The sequence below is a fragment of the Ahaetulla prasina genome, chromosome 3 (assembly GCF_028640845.1).
Source record: "Ahaetulla prasina isolate Xishuangbanna chromosome 3, ASM2864084v1, whole genome shotgun sequence".
NCBI classification, from domain to species: domain Eukaryota; kingdom Metazoa; phylum Chordata; class Lepidosauria; order Squamata; family Colubridae; genus Ahaetulla; species Ahaetulla prasina.
In genome coordinates this window covers 52009840-52033968 of record NC_080541.1, presented here as the reverse complement: position 1 = coordinate 52033968, position 24129 = coordinate 52009840, and the positions used below count along the sequence as shown (strand labels likewise).

Sequence of the window (24129 nt, the reverse complement as noted above, 5' to 3'; positions counted from 1 at the left end):
TTTCTGAATTCCAAATTAATATAGCCAATAATGAAAAATTCTGAAAATTGCACCCAGCAACATGTAAAGAACTGAAAATTCCCCAATTGTGCTTGATACTAATAGGGCTAAAGATAACCAGTATGATGTGGTGATTGAGATATTGGATGAGAGATTGCAAGTCCTAGTTCCCTTCTTAGGCACAAAGCCAACTGAAAACATTGGGTCAATCAGTCTTTCTCAGCCCCAGGAAAAAGCCAAGCCACTTTAAAAAATCTTACCAAGAAGACTGCAGGGTCCAGAGTCAGCAAAGCCTTGAAGGAAAAGAAGTGGGAAGTTAAGTCTTTCACGTTTGCAGTTAATAAAAATATGAGAATCAACACTAGGAAGCATTGTAAATTTAGTAGCGTCCAGCTTAGAAATCTTACAAATCTTTTGGCAAAATTCTGCTGGAGGCAATTCAGAATGTAAATCTTCCTTTTCTTGTCTCCCCTTTTCTTCACAACTCAATATATGAAGAGTGAGTGAGATTTCTGACTGTCAAGCAATGATTTTATCAAGATCCTTTTAACACATAGCATCAAACACTCATTTTCATATGGGCAGAGCAGCATGCCTTACATTTAACTTACAAATAATTTGTAAGATTTATGGAGCATTATCGTTAGTGTATATTTTGCAAAGATTTTCTGTCAGATCATAGATAAGACAGATTTGAAATTAGGACAAATCAGAAAAGAATCAGGACCAAAATGTTAAATAACTAAATATCAAGTGTACTTTTTCCCCTTGAAAACAGTACTTTTAAAAACATTTTGTTTAAACAAATAAAAGGAATATGTTCTTATCCTTCAACATTTTAATGTGTTCAATGAGCCAGTTCCAGGAATGTCGCCAGATTCTAACTTCATGCCTGAAAAAGCACACAGAATAGGTTTCTGTATGTGAGTGCATATGTTGGGGATGTTTCTCAATGACTCACATTGTGTTTCTAAAAAGGCAAATCAAATGGGTAGTCTAGGTCATCCATATATTTGAACTGGTGAGTTCAGAAGGAAATGAAAAAGGTATACACAATGATGATCATCTTGTTAAGAGGCCATTCACAGAACCAGTTAGCTAGGACAGCTAGCAAAGCTGGCTGGGACATTCTGGGAGCTGAAGTCCGCCAGGCTTAAAGTTGCCAAGGTTGGAGACTCCTGAGCTAGGACACATTTTTTTTACACATTAATCTAGTCAGGCCTCAGGAAATAGGGTTGGGCCTCTTGATAAATTGTTATTTGTTTGACGGTAATAACCTCCCTTCTTGCTCCTTGCTTCACAGATGGCTAATTTAGGATTAGTCACATAACATTTGGTGGGTAAAACAAGCTCATACTTTGCACATGTACCCACAAAACAGGTGATTTTGTGAAACCAATCTGCTGAATACCTACTATTTATGACAGAATCTTGTATGGAATTACATTCCCAACTGTGGGTGGGAGGGGGGAAGAGTAGTAAATTCATTAACACAGCTAAATATTTCAAACAAGGCATGATTATGAATTAAAGTAACAACGCAGCACCAATAATTATACTAGAAGTGAGGGGGGAACCGTGTCTGGGAAGACATTAAAAAAAACAAAGCCCTCAATTTTCAAAAGAATCACTGTGTTTTGTCATCAAGGTGAATGTTGAAGGGTTTTGATTATTATCATGGTATTATAAATCTGAGCAAGCCTTTGAGATCAATAGCTAGAAGGCAGAGATAATTTCAATTATAATTCCCATTGTTTCCTTCTATTGACCATGGCAATATTAACAGATGCAATGATATAACCTTCTGAAGAGTACCAGCTTCCCATCCCACAATCAACTTCCTGCTTAGAGCAAGATCTGCCATGTAGGGTGCCCTGTTCACCTGAAAGAAACTCTAACATGTCCTAGGCTTTTCCATCCTACTGCTGAATAATGTTATTAGAACAGTTTACTATTTAGTCAGAATCTGCTTCCATGCAGATTTCTTTTCACTGTTTGGAAGTCCTGCTCTCCAGAGCACCAGAAAACAATTCTATTCCGTCTTGTCTTTGACAAGTTTTCAGAAATTTGAAGGCTGCAATTGTACTTCCTCATTTACAATTCCAGTCTCTGGGCTAAACAAGCTTATGTTATGTTGATCAGATGATTGGTTTTTGTGTGATAAACAATTATTCAAAATTGGATTTCAACCTGCAGAACACACCAATTGATTTCTGGTCACATGATGATGGGTTCCTCGTCTCTGCCTAAGTAAAATAATGTCACCTTCTCCAGGGAGAATTTAAGTCCAGTGTATCTAGAAGTGACTATCAGGGGGGAAAAAAAAGAACAGTCTGCTCTGTCTTTCTGCAACAGCTGAGAGGAAGCAAAAAAATTTATGATTCATAGATCAATGTGTAAAGCAACAGAGAATGGTAAGAAAAATAAAATAAAAATAAAAAATGTATGAGCTTGCCACCAGAAGCATTGCAAAAAAGATTCCTCCTGAAACAAGAAATGTCATTCAAATTGATAAAATGATAGCAGCTTCCATCCATGAAGATCTTGACAGTTTTATATTCCAGTCTGAAATTCTCTCCACCAGATCAGAAAGCATCACATATGTCTATGGAGATTCTCAGTCATCCAGGTCATGGTTGTCCCAAAGGTGCTTTTTTAAAGAGGCAAACTGGACTTTCTGTTTTTTCTTTGAAGACGTTTCACTTCTCATCCAAGAAGCTTCTTCAGCTCTGACTAGATGGTGAGGTGTATAAATCCTTCCATTCCCCACCACCTTCTTGGATGAGAAGCGAAACATCTTTACAAGAAAAACCAGATAGTCCAGTTTGCATCTTGGAAAACGCACCTTTGGTCCTGGGACTGTACTATGCTTCTTAAGAAAAAAAATATTATTTGATTTTTATCTCTCTCCTTCCCCACTCTATCCCAAAATCACCCAGCTGGATTTGATGCCTTCAGAGGACGTGGAATTCATTGTCTCCTGATTTCTAGGCTAGCACCTTAACCACACCAGACTTTATCACAAGCTTTTGGTGAATGCTTCACTTTTCTAATTGTTAAAACCAATCTACACAGGACAAGGCAGGCACAAAAGTTTTGTTCAATGTAGGGAGGGGGAGGGAATCCATCTTTTAAAAAATACAACACAAACTTCCCCAAATGGGTATCACTTCAGGACTAGTGCCTATTTATTCCTTTTTCTACACTCATAATTTGTGGTGCAAAGCATTAGCAGAAGAGGTAGAAGTTCTGGTATTTGGTAGTTTATTACTAACAGGGGGGAAAAACACTTTAAAAACAACAACAACCATGTATTTTGATAGCATTTTGCAATTTCAGATAAGTTACATAAATAGCAGTAATAGTATTAATCAGAAGGACTTCCATCGTTCTATTTTCTTAAAAGATCTTTCTTCGGGAACAAAAAAACAAAAACAAAAAAGCAATGAAAAAGTGGACATGTACAAGACAGTGCGGGCCTGAGCTATAAATGGAAGATGTTATTTTCTAAATCCCTCATAAAATTCAGTAAGGCAGGACAGCTGTGCAATAAAAGATTTGTAAGCATGTTAAGAATGCCACTTTATCCTGGAATGCTATAGATGGCTAGTTATTTTACAATAGGGTATATATATACAGCCAATATGCCTTTTTGCATTTAAATGAGGGACATGATAAATGGACATGTTGTTATATCTATTTATATCCTGTGTTTCTATCTAGAAGATATTAAGGCAGCTTCACGCGGTTTCTATCTACTACCAGCCTCACAAATATGTCGTTCTTGCATGGCTGGTTTAAATTCTGCTTGAAAAAGTGAACAGCCTCAAAGAAAAATCTTCGTTTTTCTATTAGCTTTCCTCAGATAATGCATAGCAACTAACAAAACCATGCCAGTATAAGCAAGTGCCTTTCTTCTTTCACCAATTCGTCTTTTCCCATCGATGTAACCCCCCTCCCTCTTTCTGCTGAGTCTTTCCAAACGATGACGTCTCTTCAAGGGTTATCTAGCTATTATTGTCAGACGGGGCAAGCACCTTAATGGCATCATTTGTTCCTGGAGCCAGAGTTTCTGACCTTAGCCAAGGAGTCGTTTTTAACTGGCAAGGACGAGCGAGAAAAAACTCCCGAGAAGGGACTGGAAAACAAAAGGCTTAAAGGAACAAATGGAACCGCGAAAGCAACACTTTTCCCGGACAGGGAACTGATCCCTCTCCCTAGCAGAGAGCCAGGGGCTCCCAGGACGTGTCGTGTCAGGGCTCCCCTTCCCTTCTCATTGTTCCAGATTTGGAAACCCAGACTTGAGATCAGAAACCTGTCGCCAATATGTCCTATAACGAGGCTCACCCGAAGAAACCCCACCCGCCTTCACTTGGCCTTCCGCTCGTTACTCCCCGGGCTTTTGCGCTCTCCCACATAGCTCGCGCGTCTCTTTTCCCCTCCCGCTTTTTTTCAGATGCAGACCAAGCTCCGTCGCCCAGTTTTTCATCTCTCCTTTGTCTCCCCTGCAAACACCTCCTAGATCTTCCTCCGATTAGCCCCAACTCCCACGTCCCCGCGATTCCGCCCTTCCCTCCCCTCCCCAACCGATGTTCTCTTTCCGCGCCATTGCGCATCCCCTCCAAACTCCCGGGTCCTCCGCCAGACCCCTCGCCCCGGCGAATCCCCTTGGCCGACTCTCCTCCCTCGCTCTGCTCCTCTACTTTTGCAATACGTCATCCTTTTGCTCAGCTCCCCTCCCTCCATGCTCAGCTCCTCCCTGTCCTTCCGTTTCTTCCGCATCACTAGGACGCTTTTTGGGCAAAGTGAATGGATCTCCCGCGGAACTCAGAGCAATGGGCTGATGAGGGCAATGGCTTCGCGGAGACTTCAGGTTCCTCCTGGGCATGCGCCCGAGCTTGGCACATGCTCATTTGGGCTGCACGAGGTGCTCTGGGCATGTGCAGAAGCAAAATGAGTACATTCTGAAGCAGGGCAGTTTCAGCTATGACACCTGCAGCATGTGCCAGGAGCTGCAGCAGCAGCGGGAACAGCAGCAGCAGCAGCAGCAGCCTGTGCGCGGTTCATCTTCCCCTCTTCAGAGCGGTAAGCGGCAACAGCAAGCAGTTGGATCTCTGTGCGCCCCTCCTGCTTTGTATATTGTTCAAGTGGGTGCGTGGTGACCTTATACAGTGTGCATTACCTCACAGGTAAATATCAGCTGATCGGTTGTGACAGAGGCAGCAGCGAGAGCAGCAGGAGAAGCCAGCAACCCACAGAGCTTTTCTGGAGGTAGCAATTCCTTCCTTCTTTCCTTCACTTATCCACTTATCCTCATATTTCCCTCCATTTGATCCTTATATCCTATTTGCCAGACTTGTCAAGGATGCTAAAGTCTCCATTATGGATGATGTTTCCTACTGCAAAGAGAGTGTAATTTAGAACTAGGGGGATGGTATTGGGAGAGATAAATAATTATTATTCAGAAATCAGCTGCATATGTAGCATTGCACCGCAGTGTTGTTGGTGAGAATAGGTTGGGGACAACTGGGAAGTGGGATGGGGGTAATTTCAGCCTGTTGCCAGTTTAGAGATGCCAGTCTCTTTCACCTGGCTTTTGTGTGTGTATATGTTTGTGTGTGTGTGAGAGAGAGAGAGAGAGGGAGAGAGAGAGAAAGAGAGAGAGAGAAAGATTGAGAAAGAAAGAACCTTTGGAGAAGGAACCAATAACTAACCTCATTTGATTTGCTGCTGGTTCTTCTTTCCTGTGTTGCAGGAAAGCTAGAGAGTTTGTCCCCCCTTCCATAAGGCACAGTCAATAGGGAGAAATAAAAAGGGGACAAATTGGTTGAGTGATAACTTGAGATCAGCAGGTCTTGTGACAAACTAGCTTTAGGGTAGCATCAAAGAGCCTCACTGGCATTCCGGATTTCTTCATACAGCTTGGTAAGGCATCCAATTGTATGTGACGAGAGATGCTCTAGATGTGATACGTGTGGTGAGATGCTCCGGCAGGAATACATATAGGCCTATGATGACATCATCTCTTGGACTTTTGCTGTACTTCAGTGTTTGGGAGATAAGAGGTAGAGCTGGGAGCGTAAGAGAAACAGCTGTGGAATTCAAAGAGATATTTTTCCTGCAGTATGTTCCATTTTAAGGACAGTGTAATAGTACATTTGGGCTCAGATTTATATAAAACCTGTGTGTGCAGACAGGAATGTTGAATATTGCCATTCTGGATAGATTTGTTTTTGCTTGTCATAGCTTCAGTTGTGTCTATGGGCTCTGCTAGTGGGTTTAATACATATTCCTCTACATGATCTACAATGTGAAGTCTGAGTTTTAGTTGGAAAAAAAATCAATTCTATAAAGCCAGAAGTATATTTAACAACACCTTACTCCTTTCTTACGCGCTGAGTTTAGTAACGAGTCAATTTACAAACTTCTGCCATTTGGAATGGAGATTGGACCTGCTAGATATCTTTACAAATATAGTGTAAATGTTTGCAGTTCAACTAGCATTTGTAACATTTTATGCAATCTTTAAAGATCCTAGTGGGAATAAATAAATCCTAAACTTTGTCAGCAAGAAAGATTTAAAAGATCTTTGAAAAAAATATCAAGGCAAAAAACAATGTTGGGAAGTTGTCTTCTCAGAAAGTGAAATTGCAAATTCATTCTTGTTATTGGATTTTAGTAAAAGTATGCAAAAACACATTTAGTCTATTTTTTTAATCTGTGAGTAAAGATCTACGCAATGCAAATCTGAGTAATCTGTGTACATTAGCTTGGTTGTTCTGTGCTTGAAGTTGACTTGTACTTGTGATTGTAGCTTGAAGCTTTTAGCTGTTTCTGTTCAACAAGACACTGAAAGTTCCATCCAAAACTACCATATTTTAATAACTTTAGAAAGCTAGCATAGTCATAGTAAAGGCATGATTATGATAGAATCATTTAAAAAGTAATGTATTAAAATGTTGCAGGAGAGAAAAAAACCTGGATACCTGAATGGATTAATGGTTATTGTTAAACAAGTTTTCAAATGTAAAACACTATTTCATTAGATGCCTACAAAGATTAATATTGTAGAAATTATTTATTCTCAAAATGAATTTTAAATAAAGTACTGAGTTCTTCAGCTTTTAATTTTAGAAATCTATGGAGGGAATCATTCAAAACTCTATTACCTATTGCCTTAGCACTGGTGTTATTTTCACAGTAACGTGCTAAATTGACACAAAGCATTATATTTCAGAAAACTATCTTAGAAGTTTTCTCTGATAGAGCAACTGGTCCTAAAATATATTTTGGAAATTATGTTATTTTTCACTAAAGATTTTGTGGTCTGTCTAAGATGGTTATAGTCCCAGTTTAACAATCCATCTTCTCCATTTTTTGGAAGCTTATTGTAAATATTTGTGTTCATCAATTGTAGTCAGTAAATACACAGAAAATAAAACAGGCTAGAGATAAGTAGCTTAAGCAGCTCATTGTTGTTAATAAAATGGAAATTAATTTATTTTTTACTACTAAAAAAGAATATGGGTCAAACATGAATGAAATTACCCTTTCCACTATTTTGTACATATAAACAATGAGAAGTATATTTGCTTTCTATTTCTGAGTAAGATGATTAGGGATGGTAGATTTCCAGGACAGAATTGATGTAAATGCTTTTTGCTTATTCATTTTAATACCTGCTTCTGAAATCTGTTTTACAGTACCCACAGTGTCTGATTCCTAGCGCTGTTACATATTTTCTAAAATAGATTTCAGTGCTTGTTTTTTTAATTCACTCTAGTACCAATCCTGGAAGAGGAACTGGAAGAAATGACAAATCTATATAAGAATTTTTTTTTCTTGAAGTCTTCCGGCTGCTGCTGCTGCTGTTGTTATTATTATTATTATTTAGAGTTTAATGAGAACAAGACAGAAGAGAAGTAAACAAGGATAAAAGGAGATAGGAACTGAGATGTCATACTTTGACAATTTACAGTTTAGCAGACTTTGGATGCAATGGACAAAATCTGTTCTCTCCTGTGTTTCACTAAGATCCTCTTTTCCATTTTACACCTACATTATGCCAATTTACTTGTGTAAGCTTCCATATGCTTTTTAGCAAAGGACTAGTGGACTTCCCTCCCCATCTTTAATCTGCTACATCAAGACATGATTTGATGTAGAATTGGGAACATTGTTACAGGTGAATTGGAATATTTAAGTGCAATATAATTATGACGGTTAAAAGATTACGTCTTGTATGGTATTTGATGCTGTTCAAAAGATAACTTAGGTTGATCAATAATATTCTTGCCAAATAGGTTATATTAAATTAGGAATGATCTGTTATGAGGATTACAATGGTCCTTGTAAAACTTGGGGTTACCAGGTTTATTGATTTGTTGTATATCCTATCAAGAAATATCTAGAGTTTTAGATATTAATTTATAAGAAAATGTACTGTTATTTATTTTCATGAATCTTTAGGAGGCATAAAATTGAAATGATTGTAAAATTGATCCAATTTTTACATGTGAACTTACTTACATGTCTAAAACTATGTACATACTACTTTAAATGTGGACAATATAAAATCCATTTATGACAGATAAGAAAACATTTCAATCAAATAATTGTAAAAACAAAGTCACAATAAAGCCACACTTCTGATAATAAATTTAAAATTGTCCTAAATTCTGTGGATTTCAACTGTGAAAAAATAGTCTAAATATTTTAAACATTTAATGTAATATTACTTCTGTCCTTGGAATATCTAAATATGAGGCTATTGATTTATCGTTTAGACTGGTGTAATTCTTTCAATTATAATTTAGCAATGTAAATGATCAATCAACAGCTCAAAGCTTTCAGGATTTGCTTGGGAGTAAATTTCTTTGTGTTTACTCACAGGATGATATGCATAGAATTGCCTGTCTTCATTATCTTCATGAACCTACTGTTAGTGTTAATTCATATTGATTTCAGTTAAGTTTAATCTACTGTAGTAGATGCATTTAGGGTCGACTACGGTCTTGAAGAATAGATTCCATTTGACAAATTTATCAAAATTTATTTATAGTCCAAGACCAAACACAATAAAAGACCAGCATTCAGGTAGTCCTCGACTTACGACTACAATTGAGCCCAACATTTCTATTGCTAAGCAAGACAGTTGTTAAGTGAGCTTTGCCTCATTTTACAACCTTTCTTGGCATCATTGTTAGATGAATCACTGCAGCTGTTAAGTTAGTAGCACAGTTGTTAAGTAAATCTGACTTCCCCATTGACTTTGCCTGTCAGAAGGTCACCAGAAGCTATCATTGCAATCTTCATAAATACTTGCCAGCTGCCAAGCGTCCGAATTTTGATCAAGTGACCACAGGAATGCTGCAATACTCGTAAGTGTGAAAAATGGTCACAAATCATTATTTTTAGCGTCATAATTTTGAATGGTCACTAAACAAAAGGTTGTAAGTTAAGGACTGTCTGTACAATATTGTAGCGATAAAAAGGGATTTTAAAAATTGTGAGAAAATCCTAAAGCAGTTCACAGCTAACAATTAACAACATGAGAGAGGAACCAGATGGTTTCTGACAGCTAAAGCTATTGATGAGAATTTTCTATCCTTAGAGATTCTGAAAAATGGTCACCCAGGACAAGGAAGTTGGTCTCCTGATTGCAGTGGCAATTACAACTATTAACAGTTGGAAGTACTAAACTTGATCATCATTGGGTGTACAATGGACATTTTAATAGCACATATGAGAGCGATTGTACCTCCAAGCCTGATCAGAAACAATTTAGGCTTTTGTCTGGGAGGTTTATATATCTACCATTTGCTGTCCTGATAAGTAGTACCCTAATTTGCACCAAATTAAATTGTCTTCCATATGGCATATATAAGGTATTAAAGAAATATCTAGGAACAGTCCAGGGAGGAAAAGTGATTTTGCTATAAAAGGGACAAGAGCCTGGAGCTCTGTCATTTTGGCTATCTAGATTCCAAATTCTCTATTTTGGTTCAGCTAGGGTTTTATCAAGTCCTAAAGCAGGTAGTGCTGACAAGGTGAAACTGCAAGATGCAGTATATGCCCTTCCTTGCAGTTGTTAAGTTAATAACATTATCATTAAGTTCATTTGGCTTCCCCATTGACTTTGCTGGTCAGCAGTTCCCAAAAGGTGATCAAATAAGCCTGGGATACTGCAACCGTCATAGATATGAACCAGTTGTCAGCCATCAGAATTTTGACCACATGACTAAGGAGATGCTACAATGGTCATAAGTAAGAAAGTCATTAAGTTTTAGTGCCGTTGTAACTTTTAAAGGTCACTAAATGAATTCTAATTCAAGGACCACCTGTGCATGCTATATAAAACTTTGTCAGACTAATGTGCCCCATCTATTGGATAAGAGCTCTCTTCATCCCCAGAATTCTGAATCATGAAATTCATACATCTTACAGTTGCTGAGGTTGAGAAATGCAGGTTGAGAAATGCAGTACCTCGACGGCACTGGAAGAAGTGATTTATGACCATTTTTCACATTTACGACCACTGCAGCATCCCCATGGCCGTGTTATTAAAATTCAGGTGTTTAGCAACTGACTGGTATTTATGATGGCTGCTGTTTCCTGGGGTCATGTGATCACATTTTGTAGCCTTGAGACAAGCATTGTGGAAGTCAGATTCACTGAACAATCATGTTACTAACTTAGCAACTGAGTGATTCACTTAACAACTGTAGCAAGAAAGTTCATAAAATGGGGCAAAATTCACTTAACAAATGTCTTACTTAGAAACAGGAATTTTGAGCTCAAATGTGATTGCAAGTTAAGGACTACCTATATTAATTTAGGTGTATTAGAATACCTTTCCCATCATTAACTGCTATGGCCATGCTGTGGATGAAATTTCTAGATGTAGAAACACTACCTATCCAAAGGTGGGACTAAACCATAGAGAGTAATGGCTCACTCTCTGAGGATTAGCATATTAGGAACACAGTTTGACAGCAACTCTTGTAATCTCTCAACATTGTTCTTGCTGTCTAGGATTGACATCCTTCTTATCTGTTTGGTTATAGGACTTAAAAGTGTAGCTGTAAGTGAGGACTCATAGAAAGTGAAAGAAGTGACAGCAAGTCTGGAGAAAAAAATGTGCAAAAACAAGTTAATTGGGGAGAACAACAATGTAGGGAGACTTGTAGGCCCATCAGAGCTTCAGCATCCAAGTATCTACAGCTGGAGCTATAACTAAATCTTAGGTAAGTTCAGGAAGGGAAAGCTATGCTTCCCAATGCTATTAAGCCTATGGCAGTTCCAACCTTCTATAGTTCTCTTGTGACAATACATAGAAATTGCATATTAGCAAAATCAACGTGGCTCCACCAGGTAGATTGGAATAGCATCTCACAAAAGAATATATACTATGTAAAATGGGATCCCATTTTATTATCAAATGTCAGGCGCAAAAACATCAGGACCACATGTGAAGTTCCAGTTAAACTACTCATGCCTATGCGCAGGAATCTAACTAATGGTTAGTGCTATTTTGGTACTAGATAAGGGTCAACGGAATTAAAGAGAAGTTGGACATAGTCTGTTTTGGGGTAGGAACATAGGGACTCTATGCTGATTCCTGTTTTGACTCCAGTTCCAGGCTTTAGCATTCCTTCTCCTACATCAACTGATAATAGACAAGTTCCCACATGCCATGTGAAGGACAACTATAGCTGTATATTGACAGTACACATACCACATGCAAAATATTTCAGGTTCAGCTTATGCCTCTCCAGATCTTGCCATGAATAATTTGATCCCCTCCCCCAATCCCTACAGTTCACTTTAAGAAAAGCTCCTATGATACTAGATTTGCTGCAAAAATCTGAACAATCAATAGATAGTAACAAAGCAATACAGAAAACACTGATTGCTTGCTAATAGCCAGTGATTATCTTGATTTTGGTAGCTTGGGTCTGGTAGATCCTACCCTGTTTATAATTCAGAATAGCTTCTGCCAACCAGTGCAAAGAATATTGAAGACTGATGGCTTGACCCAATATTAAGTAATTGTCAATGTTTCTTTTATGAATGAATACCACAATCCTGTTTCTGTTGCAGAATTAAATCCAGGACAGAAAGTAGACCACCCAATAGCTGGATCCAAAGAAACATCCTACATGGAACGGGTGAGTATCTCAATGACAGTATCATTTGCTACCAATATGTAAATCACTTATGAGAAGGTCTCCCAGTAGGAGAATTGTAGATAAGCCTGAGCCAAAATAAGGTCTCCAAATATATTTGCAGAACAATTTTCAGAATCCCCAGTAAATATTTTTGATCAAATTTGATATCATTTCTTCTGTAACAGAATTTATCTGTGCATAAGCCACCCAGAGTCATTGACTGAGATGGGCAGCCATAGAAAATAATTAAATAAACAAAAGGCATACTTTTGTTTATTTAAGTATATTAAGAGCTGTGGTTGCCTAGTGGTTAAAATGCAGCATTGCAGGCTAATTCTGCTGACTGCTGGCTGTCTGCAATTTGGCAATTTGAATCTCAACAGGCTCAAGACTGACTCAACCTTCCATTGTTCTGAGGTTGGTAAAATGAGGACCCAGATTGTTGGAGGCAATATGGTGACTCTGTAAACTTTGAGAGATCTGTGACGCACTGTGAAGCAGTATATAAGTAAGTGCTATTGCTACTGCTATACAGTTATTATTAACTTTCCGTCTTTCTTGCTTCTTCATAAGGAATCAATAGTTGAGAACACAGTTACCTGTCTTAATAAAAGTAATGTAACCATGCCTCCAAATCATCAGCAATAATGACCATTGAGAATAAAATGATTCCCGTCCCCAGCCCATTTTTTAATCCTATCAATGCTGCTTTGTTTTTCAAAAGCTAAAGTGCAACAATTGCTCGCATTTACCATGGGTAATATAAAACAATGGGAAAGGCCACACCTGTTTTCTCACCTATCATACAGATTTCAGTGAATGCACCAAAAGATTAACACTCAGTTGCTTGGACATGATCAGAATTCATTCTACTTTCAAAGTTGATCAATAAAAGTTCTATTTGTCTCAATTGTGTGTCTGTTATCATGGAGGTTAATTTATGTTCCTTATGTTCCTTAAGGAAGGCCATCTTATGCTACCTTGCAACATGCCCATTATGAGTTCATGTAATTAAGAAAGTTCTAAATCTCTGTGTTTTTGACAATCAACAAACACATGTGGGTCAGGATTTACTGAGAACAATTGGTCTCTATATGATAGGGATGACCAGATTATATGCATTCTGAAGTGTGTGAAGAGCCAAACATTGGTCCCTCTGATTGTCAATGTTTATGTGGATTCTCCCAGCCATTTCTAAGGTCAGGTGGCAATTCAGTTTCAAACTAGAATTTCACTATGCAATATTATCTGGTGGCCACTTTCAGGGGTCTCCAACCTTGGCTATTTCAGGGGTCTCCAACCTTGGCTACTTTAAGACTTGTGGACTTCAACTTCCAGCTTTGCTGGCTTCGGAATTCTGGGAGTTGAAGTCCACAAGTCTTAAAATGGCCAAGGTTGGAGACCCCTGCTTTATAGTGCCATTGGGATTAGGGTTTCACTTTTATTTATTTTCCTCATGTCCCTTTCCCTTTAAAATGTTTATTCTCTTCATTTAATATCACTCCAGGTACTATGCAATGTCCATTAGGAACATTGTACCCATAATAGGAGTTGAATTCTTACTCTATGGCGCTCACGGTCTCTGTTCAGACTTTTTTGGATGTGGGTTGACTCTCTTTGGTAATTGAGATATCACTTTTTTTTCTCTCTGGCACTATGGCTCATTACTTAATTTGTAAACTATGCATGTTGTTACACTGTTTGAATTCTAGATTCTACACGCTGAATCTACAGATGTTGCATTGTATATTTAGTTTTTAAAATCTTTTTTCCCTTTTTCTACTTTTGTTTTCGCAAATGGCCTTATATACTGCCATTCACCAGAAGATGGAAGTTGATTTACATACACTTTGGATTAAAACATAATGAAAACAAAACATTCATGAATAAACACATAAAAACAGAAATAGAAAGGCTTCAATTCATTTTTAAAAGTTAATGTTTTTTAAAAATTCAGAGAGATATTTATGATTTGGAAGCTCTATAAATGAAATACCAGAATTAAAAAATTTTGATTTCTGGTGGTGAACTGTTTAATTAGTAAAGCAGAGACATTAGAGATGGATATTTGTTTCAGATGAAGACCGTAGACTGATTCAGATTTCTGATGCACCATGGGATTTGTAGATGGTGACTGTCCCTGCCTTGTCTGATTATGCATAGAATTGTATCACTGTGCATTACTTACTACTTTGATATGTGGGAAATATGGAGATGTTGAAGGAAATTGTTGCAATGACTTTTGATACTAACAGGTTTAACTCTTATTTATGTGTTTCTTGACTTCTGGGAATACACAACATTTAAATTGTATTTGTTTAGGATAACCCTGGAATAATAATGATATTCTAGTCACCAACTCAATAAGTTCAACTTCCCTTAGTGTGCATTATCTGTATCTGGTCACATTTAAAGTCAGCAGCATTATGACTTTAGTAATTCTAGAGTAAGTGAAATTGACACAATGTGTTCTGCTGTGCCTTCATGTTGGGTACTTTTGCTGAACTTATTCATCGGCTCATTTTGCATTATTTTAACGTTTGACTACTCTTCAGGAGGCTGTAACATGAAGGATTGGATCAACTCCTGCATCCGTTTCAGTAGTCCAATTTATGCATATACTAACACAGACATAGAAACAAAAGTTTAACCTACCTCATTTGATGTGAATGATTAAATATAAAGCAAGAGCAATAAAAATACTGTATGCGGAACAGTAGATTCGTAATCATTTTCAGTAATATACTTCTCTGTTATTGTGTTAGCAGTGTAATTTGGTCCCACATCTTCAGTTTTTCATCTTACTTACCACTTTATTGCTTCCCTTATCTTACTGCATACTTGCCATTTTTACCTTTTCTAGCAAGCTACATTTCTCTAGAGAGAATACTAGATGTGCTATAGAATTCTGTAGTTAATACGGTCCTGAATGATGGCAACCTTGACATTAATAGCAGTTAATAGCATTAATTGTATGATTGGTAGTGAATGGAAACATATTTCTATAACCAAGGGCATTTAAAAGGACTGCCAGAATAATGTTTGCACAACTACTCTTTAATCATGTTAACATGGATATTTCTTAATAATAATTGTATGAGGGAAGTATCCACAATAAATGAAGAGTTGTCAACTTTTATTGGCTTTCCTCTTTGCCTGTTAAAAGCTATTGGCATGAAGAAAGGTGGCAGAGGGAATATTTTCTCAAACTCTGATCTTCATGCTAGTTGAAATTTCATCTCTGTCATTTCTGTACAATTGCTGTTAAAAGGTCGGGGATGGACTGTTTGAATTCTAATTAATAGTGTCACCCATATTGCCATCTGAAGACAGCTGTATGCCACTGATTGATGATAGTATCAAAGCATGAATATAAGTTGAATCTTATTATTTCTCAATCTTTCCTTCAGCAGAAAAACTGGTATTTTTCTTTCTTTCTGCCTCTTTGGTAAACAGGGCTCATTTGGACGTTGATTGATTTCTGTAGCAATCTGAAGGAAAATAATTTGTTTGACGGCTTTTATTTCTTCAGACCCAGGCCCAGAAGTAGAACTCAAAAGTTAGCAGAGTCTCCATTCAAAACCCACCCCCAAAAAAGGAGAAAAGTGGAAATGAACCTTTTTAAAAAAAACCTCAGCAACTATTCTTGACCAAGCTGTCATATAATTTTAGTCTTAGTCCTGTAATCTATGCGCAGGTATTGCCCAAGGTGTCAAAATATTTACGTGAAATGGAAAGATAATCTTAGACCATGCAAGTAAATAAAGTAGAACCTGGAGTAATTCCACAACTGTGCTCTGAGATTTATTTAGTTATTTGTTTTAGTATTGCGTTGGCTCCAGATTCTCTAGTCTACTCTATTAAGTTTAAAAGCCTAGCTAAAGCAAATATGTTTAATCTATTTTCCTTTAATGCTGACAAATTCCAGTTCAGCTTTTTTTTTTTTTTTGGTCTAAAATAGTGGGCACAATGAAAGTGTGATGTGCCAGCAGTTTCTTGAAAATAATCTGTAACTTGAGAGTCATATAGGGGGCTGCTTTTAATGAGGATTAACCTATAAAGTGGGGTGTTTGCATATTTGCATGGATACTTTATTGTATTATACAATGATTTTTAGAATATCTACAGGCAAACCTGTTTTTCACATCCATAAAATGTGGATTTAAGTCCACATTTATTTCTGTAGACATCATTTCCATGAAGTTATGGAGGTTAGGTATTTTCACATTTGCAACTGGTGCATAAATCAAGAGAGTAGGTAAAATGGAGTGCTCAGCAACCAGAAAAGGGAGTCACTAAACAGAAAACTGAACCAAATTAATAGAATAGAATAGAATTTTTTATTGGTCAAGTGTGATTGGACACACAAGGAATTTGTCTTGGTGCATATGCTCTCAGTGTACATAAAAGAAAAGATACGTTTATCAAGGTACAACATTTACAACACAAATGATGGTCAATATATCAATATAAATCATAAGGATTGCCAGCAACAAAGTTACAGTCATACAGTCATAATTGGAAAGAGATTGGTGATGGGAACTATGAGAAGATTAATAGTAGTGCAGATTTAGTAAATAGTTTGACAGTGTTGAGGGAATTATTTGTTTAGCAGAGTGATGGCCTTCGGGAAAAAACTGTTCTTGTGTCTAGTTGTTCTGTTGTGCAGTGCTCTATAGCATCGTTTTGAGGGCAGGAGTTGAAACAGTTTATGTCCTGGATGTGAGGGATCTGTAAATATTTTCACAGCCCTCTTCTTGATTCCTGCAGTATACAGGTCCTCAATGGAAGGCAGGCTGATAGCAATTATTTTTTCTGCAGTTCTAATTATCCTCTGAAGTCTGTGTCTTTCTTGTTGGGTTGCAGAACCGAACCAGACAGTTATAGAGGTGCAAATGACAGACTCAATAATTCCTCTGTAGAACTGTATCAGCAGCTATTACTGATTATTATTATTATAACTATTCCTTTGCATCTTTTACTGATGTAGACTACTTGATATTCCTTATACTATGCTGTTGCAAGGATCTGGAAATACTTTAAGCAATAGAAACGTTAATTGCTTTGTTGTTTTTGAATACACTGTTTATTGAAATGTTAGAAAGCAAGAGCCTCATTCTAATGTCAAGAAATCAAAGAGCTTATTGCCATAATACTGCATCTAAAAAGGCAGCAACTCTTTTCTTTTTCTAAAGCTCAAAAGAATTACAATGACATAACTGGCAAAGAGCCACAACAGAAGAAATTTTATTGTCATCCTGATTTTAGGTAGGGAAGAATGACTGCCATCATTTTGAATTTCTATGGCATTAAATGAAGCCTTCAAACTTCTCCTCCCCCCTCACCATGAATCCATTGAAAACAGTGAAGCTATTCCTTTGCCTGTAAAAACTCATATGCAACATGAATGTAAAATTGTTATTGTTGTTCTTGTTATTTAATACTTTTCCTTTCCTTCCAGTTGTTGGACACACAAATGGGAACAGAGGTAGGAAAATCAACTTGATGCTTTGTTGCAAGGTATAAACATATCCAAATAAACTTGTAATTCATTCTAACAAAGATAGAATAGAAAGATATCATCTAAAAAAATAAAGACCTGCACTTAATGATACCGGCATAACAGCTCTTTTCTTTCTTTATCCAGAGGACCTAAGAGCATATGTTTGCCTTAATTTGGTGAAACAAGGAGTGTTGGTTAAGTAATGAGTTAAAAAGCTCAAGGCAATATCTCCCATTCTTATGTTCATGTTTATTTGAGCATTACTATTATTAAGGCTTATCAGAAATAAGAACATAACCATTGCAAACTATATATACTAAATCCAATTTGAATTCTTCCTTTTATATTTATATCCTCATTTGTATTTAAACATATTCTAACATTTCCTCTCTTCAAATAAAATCTTTAAACCATTCCTAGTCAGCAAACTACTGTTGGAAGAAATGTCCATCTGGGTTCAGTTCCAAGTGGGGAGAAAGACACTGGAACATGGAGTCTATTTTGAAATGGTGCACAGGACCACATGGTTTGAGGTCCTGAGCAAAATGAGCACATGGGTGAGAGAGAGAGAGAGAGAGAGAGAGAGAGAGAGATTGGGCCCCACTTTGGAGCTTCCTGTTCCTGTGAAAGAAATGTATTCTGATTGGTTGTCAGACTCCCATGGGGCCATGCAGTGGTAGGTTGTCTTGAGTCCCAGGCTTGGTTGAATCTTGCTGGGTGATGTAATCTTCCCAGGTGCCATGTGTCTCTTCTTAAAAAATCTTTGACAGTTTAAAGAAGTTCTTTTGGATATCCAGTATATCAAATTATCCATATCACTCTTCTGGTTTAATATTTATGTTTCATTTGTAAATTCATTATTTCCATGTCTTTCTTATAGGCTATCAATTTGGGATCCATATTCCAATCAATTTCAGTTTTATTTAATGAGACTTATTATCTTCAGTAACACCTTCTAATTTTTCTATAATAGTGAATAAACTTCATAAACTCATTCATTGCAGCTCACTTTTTAAGATATTAATTGATCAATTTATTTCCTTTTCCTGCCCTCTAGTATCCAGATTTCAAAGTCATCATGGAAAGGATTTTTTCAATTAACTTCAAAATCTTAAATCAAGTCCTTAATCTATTTAAAACATTCTAAAGCCAACGCTAATCATCCTTCTGCTGTATATTTAAAACAAAACTTTTTAAATAAATCTTTAAACTTGTAAAACTCACCCAGTGATTTCAATAAGATCTGCTGATCTGAGGGGGTCTCAATCTTTAAAAAACAGCAACATCAAAAGAAACAAACATAATACAGTTTTAGGCGCTTTGGGTGCAATCCTAAAACATCTGGAGCACCACTTGAATACCATCAGTCTTGACAAAAGCACCACCAGTCAATTGCAAAAGGCAGCTTTATTGGAATAGCTTACATCCTTTGACAATACATTTAATATTATTAAACAACAACAGCTACCTATCCCAGGTCCTCAAGGGCTCGAAAAGTAAAATAAAAATACCACATCCACCCTAGACATCCCATGCAACTAAAATAATAATTCCAAAGTGATTAAGAAGTGAGCTTTGGGTGAACCTGGTCTGCATAGGCTATGTTAGCAACTAAAAGCTTAGTGAAATCACGCAACTGCCAGCTGATCGCAAGCCATTTTTTGCAGTTTGCTTTAAAAATCCAGCTGTCTGGAGTAATGTGGGTAATCTTCAGACCTCTCCTTTCTCTGGAGAGATTTTGGAAGTCTGAATCCAGCTTTTGGTTGCTGTTTTCAGCTTCTATGTTGTCCCTCTATTCTAGGGATGTCCGTTTGCCATGGTGCTCACTGAAAATCTCCCATCAGCCTTTTATTAACTAATATGGAGAGATGAAGTTCTAGAGATTGGTTTATTAAAAGTGGGCTGTGGTATGGTATAAATGCTTCACTGTTGGAAGGGGTTTTCCCCACTGCCTTGAAAGAGGCGGTGGTGAGACCCCTCCTCAAGAAGCCTTCCCTCGACCCAGCTATTTTGGGAAATTATCGTCCAGTCTCCAACCTTCGCTTTGTGGCGAAGGTTGTAGAGAGTGTGGTTGCATGGCAGCTTCCCCGGTACCTGGATGAAGCTGTCTATCTAGACCTGTTCCAGTCCGGCTTCCGGTCCGGTCACAGTATGGAGACAGCTTTGGTCGCGTTGGTGGATGACCTCTGGAGGGCCAGGGATAGGGGTTGTTCCTCTGCCCTGGTCCTATTAGATCTCTCAGCGGCTTTTGATACCATCGACCATGGTATCTTGCTGCACCGGTTGGAGGGGTTGGGAGTGGGAGGCACCGTTTATCGGTGGTTCTCCTCCTATCTCTCCGACTGGTCGCAGATGGTGTTGACAGGGGGGCAGAGGTCGACCGCGAGGCGCCTTACTTATGGGGTGCCACAGGGGTCGATTCTTTCGCCCCTCCTGTTCAACATCTACATGAAGCCGCTGGGTGAGGTCATCAGTGGTTTCGGGGTGAGTTATCATCTGTACGCTGATGACACTCAGCTGTACTTTTCCACCCCGGACCACCCCAACGAAGCTGTCGAAGTGCTGTCCCGGTGTCTGGAAGCCGTACGGGTCTGGATGGGGAGAAACAGACTCAAGTTCAATCCCTCCAAGATGGAGTGGCTGTGGATGCCGGCACCCCGGTACAGTCAGCTGCAGCCGCAGCTGGCTGTGGGGGGCGAGTTATTGGCCCCAACGGAGAGGGTGCGCAACTTGGGTGTCCTCTTGGATGGGCGGCTGTTGTTTGACGATCATTTGGCGGCCGTCTCCAAGAGGGCCTTCCACCAAGTACGCTTGGTGCACCAGTTGCGCCCCTTCCTTGACCGGGATGCCTTATGCACAGTCACTCATGCCCTTGTCACTTCCCGCTTGGACTATTGCAATGCTCTCTACATGGGGCTGCCCTTGAAGTGCATCCGGAGGCTGCAGTTAGTCCAGAATGCAGCTGCGCGGGTAATAGTGGGAGCAACTCGTTGCTCCCATGTAACACCAATCCTGCGCAGTTTGCACTGGCTTCCTGTGGTCTTTCGGATGCGCTTCAAGATTCTGGTTACCACCTTTAAAGCGCTCCATGGCTTAGGACCCGGGTACTTACGGGACCGCCTGCTGTTACCTTATGCCTCCCACCGACCCGTACGCTCCCACAGAGAGGGCCTTCTCAGGGTGCCGTCCGCCAAGCAATGTTGGTTGGCGGCCCCCAGGGGAAGGGCCTTCTCTGTTGGAGCTCCTACGCTTTGGAATGAACTTCCCCCTGGCTTACGTCAAGTGCCTGATCTTCGGACCTTTCGCCGTGAGCTGAAAACACACCTATTTATTCAAGCGGGACTGGACTGAAATTTTATTGGGGTTATTTATATTTTAAGATTTTAAATTGTTTTAAAATTTCGGCCACATTATAATATGCTTTTTAATTTCTCTTAATGTTTATATATTGAATTTTACTTGGCTGTACACCGCTCTGGGTCCTTCGGGAGAAGGGCGGTATAAAAATTGAAATAAATAAAATAAATAAATAAATAAAAGACTTGCTTGGTTTTATTTGAAGAGGTAGTGATAAGTTTTTAATGTTGATTATACCTGCTGGAAATAAATAGGGAGGTACTTCTTTTTTTTCTTTCTGCATATATATATATACACACACACATACACATGCATATACATACATACTATACTAGGCAGAGTCTATCAGTTTTATCTGTGTAATATAATTTTCAATAAATTATTATAAAAAATTCATTATCAAAAAAAATGTTTAATAATTAAGATTAGCAAAAGATACAATTTCTACTGCTATCGGATTCATAAATAAGATTAATACAGGAAGAAATGTGGATGCTTAAGAAATATTGATTTTTATGGGTTAATGTGAAACTCTTTCAAAGCTCCTTCTTGTCTTAGTACTGTATATATCTAAATTACTAGATTTGGATGATGTCCACCCAGACAATTTTTCAGGAATAATAATAGGACTGTATTTCAGAAAGGAATTATTTTGGCAAATTATCTTTACACTTTGAGATATTTGAAAATGCACTTTAGAAATGTTTTGTGTACACTGTTTCCTCCCGGATGGTTGTGACCAAGCTATTTGTACAGCAGGATTTCCTAAACTTTTTGCCATCACACCTCTCTTTAGTGTAATATTAAAATACACATCTTCCCCCTAAAAATCTGAACACCCAAATGAATGTGAATTGTTTTCACAATGAAAACAATACAATGAAACTTTGAGGAAGGTTGATTCATTGTAAAAGGCAATTAAAAGGTCCTTCACACCTCCTCTGAATTCTGTCTGCACCTCAGTAAGGGAGGCACACCTCATAGTTTCGGAAACTGTTCTATAGGGTTACTATGCCCTGAAGAATTAGGAAAACTTCTCATAAGGATTCATTTGTATTTTTCTTGGGCATTGTGTCTCTGAGGTGTGTTGTCCTCAGAGATGTTATTTTAAATTTCATTTTTCTAAAAGGCTTTGTGATAATTCTTGATTTTCTCAGTGAAACATACTTCAGGATGGACTGCAAGTACTGTACTGAAATGAAGTACAATACAGGCTGCCAAAGATGTGATGCTTTAACTTTATTTTTGAAATTGTATTTCTGAATTGCAATGTCTGATCACGTAGTGTAGAGTAGGGAAAAGAGACAAGTGTTGGCTACTCATCAAAGTCCATCATGTTTTATTATCAGGCAGGGTGCCATCCAAACAGAAGGACATAAATGGAAGCAAGCCAACTGGACATGCATGCATATCCTGTGAGGCAAGTGTGCTTGCATATTAATAATTTGGAAAAATTCACTTCCCTCTAAAAAGGCTGATGTCTGAATCAAGACTGTGACCTTTGGGGGGGGGGGAAATAGTCCATGTTGAATTACGGCTATCCACTGCCTTAAGGTAACTGTTGTTCTGGGTGATTTGTTATTATCTACAGTGAGAGGGTAATAGTCTTGCCTTCCCTTAATTCTTACATATTAACTCTTGCTGCAATAGTAAAAAAAGAAAAAATGTCATTCATTTAAAAACATGTTATGCTTTTCACCACAGTGAAAATGAGAGGCCTTTTATTCATTCCCCCCCCCTTTTTTCCCCTGTTACAAAATTGTATATATGCATAGTTTTTATAATAGTCTCACGTGCTGTATAAATGCTAAACATTATAATAATATAATATATACAATATATCACTAGGGAGCACTAGAAGAAAAACTGGCCTCTGGTTTAGCTCAGCAAAAAGTACTGATAATGTAACCCTGAGATTTAGGAGTATTTGTCAAACTATTAAAGTCTTAAATAATTTCAGTAGAGTATATGCAGAGTCTGTTTCTGTAAATCTTAAATAAAATTAGAAGAGGGAGCACGGGGTGGGGGCTCTATTATAAAGGAATGCAATATATATGCACAAAGAAAAATACAGTTGCAAATATTGCCCTTTTGTCTACTATAGCATTCTGCAGTATGTCTACTTTGGGAGTTGGTTGTAAAAAGGTGTTCCTTCAATTTCTGATGTGCTGTGAATATTATAATGATGTTGTTGACATTTAAATTTAAGCAAATTTAAGGGGAGACCTGATGGAATTCTCTTTTTGCTGTGCTTTTCAGAGTCCTTATTTTCTCTCTGGATGATTGCTGGAGAGACTATTGCTGTATTTCAGTTGCCTTTCTTGACCTGTGGGATGTAGCCTTCTGGATGGTTTAGCTGAAATCATGAGTAAGGACACTTATCTCTTTCAACCAGTATATTGCTGAACTTAGTGAGGGAGATTTGACTATGGATCTCTGCCTTTGAATGTACTCTGTAGATCTGAAAAGCAATTAGTAGAGATTCAGTCAAGGCTAAATAACAATATAAATCTATCACATCCCAGGAGAAACTCACATTGAGTGTAAAAAGGTCATCTTAGTTTTGCAGCAAGCCAAGCATATTTGATGCCTTGAAAACTGACTTTGAGCCAAAAGGCTTGGCTTGCCAAGTTGGAGAAGACAGTTTATCTCATCTCCTCTTTCTGTTCAGCTAACTGCTATCACTTCTATCTAATTGCAAATTTTGAAGACATTCTACTATGATTTATACTTCCAAGCAAGGTATTTCGTTAGAATCTCTTTTAAGAAATCTGTTATAGTCTTATTCTATGCATGTTTATTCAGGAGTACATATCATTAGTTGCTGTGGGATTTGCTTGCAACTACGTGAACCTAAAACTGCAAATTCAATTCAACAGTACATTGCACCTCATAGATTAGTCCCCATATTAGTTAACTTCTGGATTGTATCCATTCTCCATGCTTCTGGCCTTGGGATTAGAATGCATATTGATTTTTGAGAGGATTAGGGCTGAATATACATCTACTCCCCTCTGACCCCAGAAATTCCATCAATGTCAGCACATACTGTACAAGTAGGTACGTATCTTTATTAAGGGTTTAGTGTGAGCCTTGAAA

At 37.9% G+C, this 24129-nt stretch overlaps 1 protein-coding gene across 12 annotated transcripts in view; it reads left to right on the top strand.

The window, feature by feature from the left end:
- The first annotated feature begins 4957 nt into the window (after positions 1-4957).
- DTNA (dystrobrevin alpha) overlaps positions 4958-24129 on the top strand; it is a 195291-nt gene continuing 176119 nt past the window's right edge. For 7 of the 12 annotated variants that reach the window (XM_058175914.1, XM_058175912.1, XM_058175928.1 and 4 more), the window contains exon 1: positions 12103-12170. In XM_058175914.1, the coding sequence (XP_058031897.1) occupies positions 12162-12170 (9 nt within the window). In that variant the 5' untranslated portion in view covers positions 12103-12161. Of the gene's footprint in view, positions 5086-5189; positions 5272-12102; positions 12171-24129 lie in introns of those variants that run through there. The other 5 variants (XM_058175919.1, XM_058175917.1, XM_058175927.1 and 2 more) reach the window with 4 other exon arrangements.